Source organism: Zingiber officinale, chromosome 4B (assembly GCF_018446385.1).
Source record: "Zingiber officinale cultivar Zhangliang chromosome 4B, Zo_v1.1, whole genome shotgun sequence".
Classification (NCBI taxonomy): domain Eukaryota; kingdom Viridiplantae; phylum Streptophyta; class Magnoliopsida; order Zingiberales; family Zingiberaceae; genus Zingiber; species Zingiber officinale.
In genome coordinates this window covers 120,816,419-120,827,141 of record NC_055993.1, presented here as the reverse complement: position 1 = coordinate 120,827,141, position 10,723 = coordinate 120,816,419, and the positions used below count along the sequence as shown (strand labels likewise).

Genomic DNA, 10,723 nt, shown 5'->3' with positions numbered 1-10,723 from the left:
GACTTGACTGGCTTTGACCCATAAAATTTTCTCACAAATCACCAGAATATATCATGAAGCACTTGTGAAGGTCCATTCAAACGGTTAACATTCTTAGATTTGTCATCTCATTAAAGAAAAATCTCTACAATACGTTATAGTTGAAATTCAAACCTTAAATACATAATTAACTATTTAGAGGACCAAACTGTTTCACCTTAGTCCGTATAATACATTAGAACACATGATCAATATGAATGAGTACTTTGTAAATTTAATTCCGTAGCAAACAAGATGTCTATCATCATATCATCATGATTGCCGCTATTTTATTTTAGTTTACTGTAAAACTTCTTTTATGATTGGTATTTTGAATCATTATGGATCGTAGTCTCTAGTTACACTAACTCCTTGTTTATTTGGAATGAGAATGAGAATGGTAAAAAAAGTTCTACTTTGACAATTTTTCCTTGTTTACTTTGTCAAAACAGAAGACCAAAATTTATGATCGTAGTCCCTAGACCGTAACTATAACTATATATACATTTAGATCTAATGACATCATTATCATTAAGATAATGTATTACTACATTAATTATTTACCAAATTTAGTATATATATATATTCCAAATAATAATTTGGATTTATTGAGTTGGTGCGAAAATCCATCAGTGCCAACTCCCGCATGGAGTCACTGGGTGTGCGGGTGGGTACGCCGTCTCCGACTCGGACGGTGGAGGCGGCCCCACCGTCGTTTTTATACCGCCGTAGGGTGTACCGTCCCTTTCCGATAAGCGCACCCACTCTTTTTTGATGGACGGCTCCAGATCACCAACGTGACTCCGACACCTCAACTCCTTCGGCCTGATTGTCGGTGGTTTAACCCGGTTTTGCCGTTTTATCCCCACGCCTCTCGCCCCGTTACGACGACTCTGCTCGTGACATATATATCTAAATTTCCATGAAGGAAATTTCACTTCGCTCCTCTGAAGTTCTAATATTTTCATCTCACAGCCCGCAAAAATTTAATAGAATTGCATTTACTTGAGAATCTTAAAAACTATTTCACTTCAAGATCGACCCCTAAGACACGGCTCCTTAGTTGGAGAGAATTATGAGGCATAAGAGCTCGTCTTTGATGTTATAAATGAGTCGAGCCAAATTAAATTTTATATGATATAAGATTATTTAGAAAGATAATTGTGCTAAGTGAAGTTTAAAATCAATTAAATAGTTGAAATAGTTATTTAACCTTGGCTTGGCTTGAACGTTATTACTTGATTATTTGATTGGCTAAAGTTTTTTATTTTTTAATTGTAATAGAGATAAATTTTAATAGAGATGAATATTTTAGAGATTAACTTTCAAGTGTACATATGTTGTATTTCAGATTTGTTCCGTATGTGAATTAAGGGAGAAGGTAGTATAATTCCAGATTAGTTGAGCAAAATCTGAATATTTGGATTATTAAAAAAATATAAATAAACATATTGCTTTTCAAAAGTCTAGCAAAACACAATTTATTGAAATTTTTGTGGGTAAATAAAAAGTTTCAAAACTCCAGGGCTTAAGTAGAAATTATCTCACCAAGTCCAACTAAACACGAGCAAGAATGCGATGCTCAATGCCAGCGAAGAAAAAATAAAATAAAACAAATCGTGTGAAAAATAAATTTTTAATGTTAATCGCCTTGGAATTTCATATATAAATCCGCCGGATCGCTTGTACTCTTCGACAATTCGGAGATCCCCACCCGGAGGCGGAATGCCGGCGAGGAGTAGCGTCGGAGCCACGGGGGCGGCTGTGGCTGCGGCGGAGGAGAAGGATGCGGAGCTGGAGGTGACTCCCGGCGGAATGGTGGTCCAGAAGCGCGATCCCGACGCCGCGCCTCCGGCCGCCGTCGTGCCGACCATCCGCCTCAAGGTGAAGCACGGATCCGCCTACCACGAGATCTACATCAGCTCCCAGGCCACGTTCGGTGAGTGAGAACGATGATGAGCTCAATCATTGCTAGTGTTTGGCTGCTGATTTTGTCGGCGTGGATGAATCGGAAGGGGATTTGAAGAAGATGGTTGCGGAGCGCGTGGGAATGCACCCGCTGGACCAGAGGATCATTTACAAGGATAAGGAGCGGGACTCCGCCGCCTTCCTAGACACCGCCGGCGTGAAGGACCGGTCGAAGCTGGTGGTGGAGGAGGATGCCACGGCGAAGGCCAAGCGGCTGCTGGAGATACGGAAGAACCACAAGATGGAGAAGGCCGCCAAAGCCATCGCCGCCATCGCGCGTGACGTCGACAAGCTCGCCTCCAAGGTAACCCTAATCGATCCCCTTCTTCTCTTTTCGAATTTTTTTTTTTTTGATAAAAATCGCACATTACTAGGTTTCGGCATTGGAGACGATCGTGAACAAAGGTGGGAGAGTGGTGGAGGAGGACGTGATTCGATTGATCGAACTGTTGATGAACGAGTTGATCAAATTGGACAGCGTCGTCGCCGACGGCGACGCTAAGCAACAGAGAAGAAACCAGGTTTCAGCTTCTTTAGTCGTCGATTCCTTGCTTGAATTCTTCAAATCGGCTATCAATGCACCAAGCAATTCTCCCTTAATATTGCGCAGGTGAACAGGGTGCAGGCATACGTCGAAACCCTAGACCGAATCAAGATCAAGAACTCAGCTCCGAAAGGCAATGCCCAACCCAAACAACAACAGAACAGAGAACCAAAACCTCAGCGGCGAGTCCAATTTCAGCAGCAGCAGCAGCCAGTAGTCGTGACAACAAACTGGGAGACATTCGATTCCTTACTCATCCCATCCACCTCCACCGCCACAATCACCGTCGCGCCGCCCGCAACCACCACAAGGCTTGATTGGGAGCTGTTTTGAAAGAAGAAGAAGAGGAGGAAGAAGAAGAACCTTAAAACCAAAACAGTATGTGTGATTAACTTCCTCTCAATCTGAATTCAAAATCACATCTTGCTGCCCTTCCATTATTATTTTTGTGTGCATATCTTCACATAATACTTGAGATCCATGAAACAATAAGATTATTGTACCTACTACCATCACTGCTATGAGAATTTTGTTTACAATATTGTAGATTGCGAAAAAGTTGTTTTTTTTTGTGCGTGTGTTTTTAGATTGAAATGATTGCACATGGAAAGTAGAGGATTATTAATGGAGAATTGGGTGGATTCCAAGTTCTTGTTCTTGTGTTTTCCTGTGTCCTCTGCTCTTAGATTTGTACATCAAATAAGTCATGAACTTGTTTGCTCAGAGTTAGATGATTGGTTCAGAACACCACATCATTTTGAGTGCTTGATCGGTCTCTCTTGTTTGTCCTTTTTTTTTTCATCGATGACTAATTTGTTAACAATGCTTATTTGGGCAAAAAAAAAAAAAAAAAAGGTGACCTTAATTATCAGAAGTTTAATTCATCGTATTTTTCATACTGAAGGTACCTTTAGTTTTTATGGGTGAGCAAAAGTTCGATTAAATCGAATTAACTGACCGAAGTTAAAAGTTCGGTTCGATTAATTCTGAAATTTGATTTTTTTTTTTTTGAAATATTGGTTATATCGGTTCAGTTTCGATTTTGAAAATCGAAATTAGGTTAAACCGATTAAGCCGATATTTTGAGTTGAACCGAATCAAATCGGAACCAAATCAAATCAAATCGGAATTAAATCGAATCAATATTATGAGTTGAATTGAACCAAACTGGAATCAAACCTAATTAAACCATATCAAACCAAAAATTTTGATTATTTCAATCAAAACCAAATTAACTGATGTTTTATCAGTTCGGCCGGTTCAATTTTTTTGAAAAGTTCGGTCGGGTCGGTTGGTTTAAAAAAAGTTCGATCAATTCAATTTTAAATTTTAATCAGCTCAATCGGTTCGATTTGAACCGATTGTACATCCTTATTTATTTCCGTGCTAATATAATGTGTACAAATAAATTAATTTAGCTTAGTTAAACAATATATACATAGAACCCTTTTATACCCAACAAAAATCTTTATCATTTTAGTTAAAGTTGTTAAAATTTGATCAAAGTCACTTCAACATAATCCAATTCATTGTGAAAATATTGTAGCAGTCATTAATTGCTTGCTACAACTTTAATTATTGTTACAATAATTTTATGATGAATTTGATCATGTTAAAGCGATTTTGATCAAATTTGAATCATGGAAATGATGCTCTTAATTATCAAAATCAAAAGTATTCTATTATATTTCTCATATAGAAAATACTCTTATTCCTTTTCTAGCATTTATGGAGTAGTTGATACAAAGTGAACAAATAATTTAACTTAAAAATTATACCCAAAATTGCTTCAACTCGATCAAAATAGCTTTAATATGATCAATTGCTACGACAAAATAGCTTTATTATGTAAAAAAATTACATTAAAGACTAATTAATTGCCAATACTGTAACAGACAATTAATCGTTGTTACAATAGTTTTATGATAAATTTGACCATGTTGAAATAATTTTGACTAAATTGGTAAAGATTGTTTTTTTTAATATATAAAAGTGTTTTGTATAGATTTTTTTTTTACCGAGTTGAATTAATTTATTTTTACATGGTGTAGCTGTAGGAATAAAAACAAGGTGCTCATTTAATGATGGTAATTTATAGTAAATTTGACCATGTTGAAATAATTTTGAACAAATTTGAGCAATTTGATCCAATTAGTAGAGAATTTTTTAATATAAAAAATGCCATATATATATATATATATATATATATAAACTAATCGGTTATCTTAATGACTGTCTAATGTCAATTTCACATATATGGACAGATGTTATACGTCTGGAGCTATAGAAACTATTTTATAATTGTTACATAATATTAAAATAAGAGTATCTTCTGTATGAGAAATATGATAGGGGGTGTTCCTTTAACGATTAGGATAATTAGGATTTTGACTTTTGCACTTAAATCAAATCGCTCCAACATAGTCAAATTCACTGTAAAAATATTATACAACCACTAATTGGTTGCTACACTATTGTAACAACTAATTAATTATTGTTACAATAGTTTACATAGTCAAATTCACGGTTAAAGTAATTTTGATCAAGCTGACCAAATTAATAAAAACCTCTCTATATATAATTTTTTTTAATCAATTTGAATTAATTTAGTTTTTATACATGCTAGCAACTCTATAGTTGCTGCAACAATGTTAGAATAAGAGCCTCTTTGATCTGAGAAATCTGATAGGATGTTCCTTTAATGATTAAGACAATGAGGGTTTTGATTTTTGCCCTACTCAAATTGTATTGGTGGCTTAAATGTACGACAGAGAACATGGAGGGGGGAGAGGTTTCAGTCAATGATTTGAATGGTTGTTAGAGAGGCATGCAATGCAATTGGTAGTGGTCATACTTAGCTAGCTGGTAATGGACCCATGGCTCGCGCCTCACTTTAGGGGGAATCGCACAGCTTGCTTGTTGTCTTCCTCAAGCAGCTCACATGTCCTATAATTGCAGTGTGTAACAGATGGTCCTTCCAAGTACACTTGTGTTAGCTCCATGTCCATGCTCTTGTACCGCTACGTTAGAGTAAAATATTCTTCGTAATTTATGTATCTGTATTTTATTATGAGACTAATAATACTAGACCACTTAAGACGAACGATATCATCTTTTGCTCCAATGTCCATGGATCTTGTATAATTTTAGTCATCAAGCTATTTGAGTTGTAGATATGTAAGAGAGAGTTAAAACAAATTCTAGCACTTTTCTTATTAGTGATTAATGTTCTAACAATTTCTTATTAGCTACAACTTGGGATAATCCCATGTATTTTAAATCAATTAAATATTTTTTTATTATATTGAGTTGTGTTATAGTCAAGTGCACATGGATTTGACTAATTATTATTTATCGCCCAAGTTGGTACTTTAGATATATTTAAATACTGAATATTTAATCGGATATGAGTTCAAATGTGCCAAACTGAAGGGAAAAAACACCCTTATTTTTATTATTATCAAAAATATATATTAAAAAAATTGAGTTAATATTGCTTTTTATTAATGCTCTAAGCAATTATGATCAATTGCTTATTCTATGTCATAGCAATTTTGATCTGTTTTATGTTGTAGTAATTTTGACAAAAATTATTCTAATAATATTTAATTAAATTTGATTAAGTTGGATCAATTTTTATCAATTTGAAATATTTTTAATTAATATTAAAATAATTTGTAATTATAATTACTTAATAATTTTGATTATGCTCAAGTAGCATTGATCAATTTTTTTTTAAAGAATGTTAAATAAGAATTTTTTTAATATATTAGTCATCCTATAAATTAAACTTAGTAAAAATATGTCAAATCCATATAGCAGTGTAACACAAGTGTGACTCTCTCTCATAAAATAAATAGTACATTTAATTTTAATTAAAAGATCAAGAAAAATATATTTTTTAATATCGTCGATTTAAAATATTTATGCTAAGTTCAAATGGTACCTAAGTATATAGGTTGTAATTCATTATTATTTATATTAGAAAGTGATAAACTTTGTTCTTATAGGTAAAATATTTAAAAAATAAATATGAGAATCAGAATTCAAATCTACTAAATAATATTGAAAGTTGTTTATTGGATGAAAGATACAAGAATCTCATAAGCAGAGATATATTTGCCTAATAACTATCATTAAATAGCAAGTATAACATTTGCTAAATAATTTTTTTATTCTCACGTGAAAATTATGCGCCCAGGAAATTCATAGGAAGTAGGCATTGTTCTGTCTTATAGAGACATCCTCAATGAATGAGGGGCCCAACCATGGCCCCACAGAAATCACATGCACCTACTAAACTTGTCTCTTAATTTAAAAATATATTACAAGTAATGTCAAGGTATAAATTTTATAATATATATCTTATTTTTATATATTTAAATATAAAATAAAAAAATGAAATCATATTCAAATTTATATAAATTAATAAACTATTTCATTTATGAATGAAAAAATAACGCAAACTTAGTTGGTTGGAAGAAATCTATAAGGTAATAAGTAACAGGTAGTGGTTCAATTAGATCATGTTATTGATCAATTGAATCGGACTATTTCATATTAACAAGTTTGGGTTTGTCTAGGGGGTGTAAATAAGTCAAACCGCTCGTAACTTATTCAGGTCTCAATTTCAAAAAAAGTTCATTCGAGTTCGTTTGATTAAGTTAACGAGCTGAGTTTGAACCCGATTTCAAGCTCGAAAAAATTATCGAGCCAAGTTCGAGCTTAGTAGTATTTGGTTTGTGGGTTCGCGAACATGTTCGTGTAGAAGCTCGCAAACGTATTCGTTAAGAGGCTCGCGAACATGTTCGTTATATATATATATATACCTTTTGGGCAGAAAAAGTTATCCATTCAATAGAGTCAAGATATATTTATACTTGTTAAAAACCTAATTTCATGTTAAATTTTGATTACCATTTAGAATGTTGTATTTTATTTAAAAGTTGGTCTTTATTTGGGATTCTGTATCCATCTTCTTGGCAGTTATACATATATATATATACCTTCTGGGCAGAAAAAGTTATCCATTCAATAGAGTCAAGATATATTTTTACTTGTTAAAAACCTAATTTCATGTTAAATTTTGATTACCATTTAGAATGTTGTATTTTATTTAAAAGTTGATCTTTATTTGGGATTCTGTATCCATCTTCTTGGCAGTTATCATTTAACCTTTTGTAATTAAAAACCATTATTGACTGTCCACGTTTTTATTCTGCCCCTTTGTTGACTATAAATGTTGGGTTTCTATGTCTAGAGGTAGATATTTGAATGATCCCAAGATATAATAATTGTTGGATATGCATCTTGCATTCTTCAGTTTCCCAATTGGTATATTTTAAATCTTAGGCTTTAATTGTTAGGTCTGGGTTAATGATTTCCAGTTTATAGTATACTTTGTCCCTATTCCAATATTTGAATAGATTTTCACCAATAATTTCTAACTTTTCTAATCTAGAAATTAGAGAATCTAAATCGGGTTGATGAGTATTAATCATCTGAAGTAATTGTGTTGGGCTTATTAGGTCAGTAGGGGTATCCCATGTAGAAAAATCACCACTTAGAGGGCTTGACCAACCAAGTGTTTCTAGTTTTCCTGAAATTCAGAAAAAGCTAACGCACAAGTTTAAAGAGAGTAGTACTTGTTTGTTGTTGTTTACAAGAGCATGTCGGGGAACACTGACAGGTAAGTTTCTCTAAATTATGAGGATGATTGTTAGGTGAAGGTGAAATGGTAAGTGGGTGAACAACTAAGAGATAATTTGATACAATGGGTGAGATTATTGGTGTGGAAAAGAAAAGAGCATAATCCTTAGTGAGAAGAAAAGTGCGGTCTGATGCTATAAGAAAATTAAGACATAATATTATATGTATGTTAGGATGTAATAATGGTTTGACCCATAATTTGGAGAGTGTGAGAGGAGGACTGTAAGTACCACAATTATTGTAAAATCTTAAGCATATGTTTGTTACAAATTGTGTACATGCTAATTGTTGTCCATCAAATTAGGTACTAATTAAGGCTTGAGAGGCTTTTTTAATAAAAGTTTTTGGCAATATTGAGACCAAGGTTGCCTCATCTATGGTGGAGTTAGTGGTCCCACTGTCTAAAAAGATATGTAGTGTAAACTCATGGCCATGTATATTAACAAGACACTTAACTCTAATATCAAGGGTTTTCCTTGTGTTACAAATACTAGAGGCTTTAATAAAAACCATGTCTGTTTTCAGAGATCTCATGGAAACTTGTAGGCCTTTGCCTTTATCAAATGGTTGTGGTAATAGTTTTTCTAGTTGGGCTGTAATAACATCTAGATGGGCTTCCATTTGGTTTAATCGAGTTTCTAAGGTAGATACTCTTGTTTCGAGGAGAATATTTCTAGTACTGTTTTTAGGGTGTTGAGTTGTAGGTATTGTAATAGTAAAATATTTTTGGAGGTAAAGATTCCAAGCCTGTTTTCTGCATAAAGTGCAGGTGCCTCGTTTATCAATGGAGGGATAATAACTACAAAGATAGCAAGGGATATTATCTGTTCCTGTTTTAATAGCCAGTCATGTGTACAATTAGATTCTTGGCTTCCTATGTTAATTTGAGTGAACATTAGATTCATTTGTTTAGGAAAGTCTTCCCAGAATATCGGATCAACGTTTAAGGGCATATAATCAGGGAAATCAATGTCAGGATAATAATGTAATGGCTGTAGAAAAAAATTTACTAAGCTATAATCAGAGGAGGGAGGAATTTCTTCTACATCATCTATAGAGATAATAAAATAAATAGAAGAAGTATCCGAAATGTCTGACTAGATTTCTACTAAATCAAGATTAGTGCAGGTAACTAGTTGTTGGAGATCTAGTGACCAGCTAGAAGGAGGGTTGAATAGCTTGGACACCCCCAAGTTGATTACTTCTCTACAAGAAGGTTAGTGAATAGTGGAATATACTAAACAAAAACAATGAGAGCAAACAAGAAAGAACACAAACGCTAACACAATTCCTTTACGTGGTTTGGAGATTGCTTGCTCCTACTCCATGACTTGTCCTTGAGGTGGGCAAACCCTTAATCCTTCGGTGGATTAGTCCCCGGCAATCTCCAGCTAGATCTTACTCCTTCTCGGTGGAGTACAACCTCCTACAAGCCTCTCTTCCTCTTACAAGATGGAACTTAGGTTTAGGAGGAAGAGAAAGGCTTAGAAGCTTTGGACAGAGACTTAGGAGTTATTCAATGAGCATGAGTAACCTCCTTCATGTCCCAAAGCTCCTCTTAAATAAGAGGAGAGAGTTGATCATAGTATCAACTCATCTCGGCATCAGTTGACTGGTATTTCCACCAGTTGACTAGTGCTACCGTTGGGTGTGGCCAACAGCTACATTGAAGACTACCAATGATCACAAACGACCACTTACCAGTAGACTGGTAAAAGTACCAATTGATTGGTCTTTGTTGGCTGAGCGAACAGAATGTTAGAGTGTATACTAAAAGCCTAGCTTTTGTATAAATATTTATTTAGAAATAAAGAATCACAGTGGTCAATATCTACATTTATTTGTTAAATGTAATTTGTTCAATTAATTTATATAGTAGACAACATGGTGTGTGGTGTCACACACAGAAGATCATGTTGTCAGTTCTTTATAAATTATAAACAGTTGCTCGCGACTAAGATGAAAAGGAACAAACTGTTGAAGTAGTCGTAGTATAATTAAGTATTAGTTTATCTTAACTAATAAATTACACTGATATACTCCAAGTGTATTGAGTAGGACCATTTTACGTAAGTTCTTTTTGTACTGACTTTATAAAAGAACTAGACCTTAGTTATTATGGAAGTGTGTGCTCTTAATTCTAATATAATAACAAACACATATATTTAGTATTTATTTCTTTGACTTATCAATGGGTGAGATTTAACTCGATAAGTCAATAAGCCTGATAAGTTGGGAAATGATATTACTTATAATGTGTATTGTTGATTATAGAAGGAATCTGTGTCCTAGTTATCTAGGTTGAGAATGTCCCCAAGAGGAGCTCATAAGGATTGTCATGTTAAACCTTGCAGGTGGACTTAGTCCGACATGACGATGAAGTTGAGTGGTACTACTCTTGGAGCTAGAAATTAATTAAGTGAGTTGTCAGTAACTTACTTAATTAGTGGACATTCGTTATCTTAAACACAGGGAGACTAACAC

The 10,723-nt window shown here is 33.9% G+C and overlaps 1 protein-coding gene across 1 annotated transcript; it reads left to right on the top strand.

Moving 5' to 3' along the window:
• Nucleotides 1-1,692: 1,692 nt before the first annotated feature.
• On the top strand, nt 1,693-3,100 carry LOC121976305 (BAG family molecular chaperone regulator 1-like). The gene is made up of 4 exons (XM_042528415.1): nt 1,693-1,957; nt 2,034-2,290; nt 2,361-2,507; nt 2,597-3,100. The coding sequence occupies exons 1-4, from the start codon at nt 1,744-1,746 to the stop codon at nt 2,861-2,863; spliced, it is 885 nt and encodes a 294-aa protein (XP_042384349.1). The 5' UTR covers nt 1,693-1,743; the 3' UTR covers nt 2,864-3,100.
• The last annotated feature ends 7,623 nt before the right edge of the window (nt 3,101-10,723 follow it).

Coding starts and splice junctions, on each gene's coding strand:
- LOC121976305 (XM_042528415.1), top strand. CDS start 1,744: ATGCCGGCGAGGAGTAGCGTCGGAGCCACGGGGGCGGCTGTGGCTGCG. Junction 1,958..2,033: donor CAGCTCCCAGGCCACGTTCG/GTGAGTGAGAAC, acceptor ATGAATCGGAAG/GGGATTTGAAGAAGATGGTT. Junction 2,508..2,596: donor AGCAACAGAGAAGAAACCAG/GTTTCAGCTTCT, acceptor AATATTGCGCAG/GTGAACAGGGTGCAGGCATA.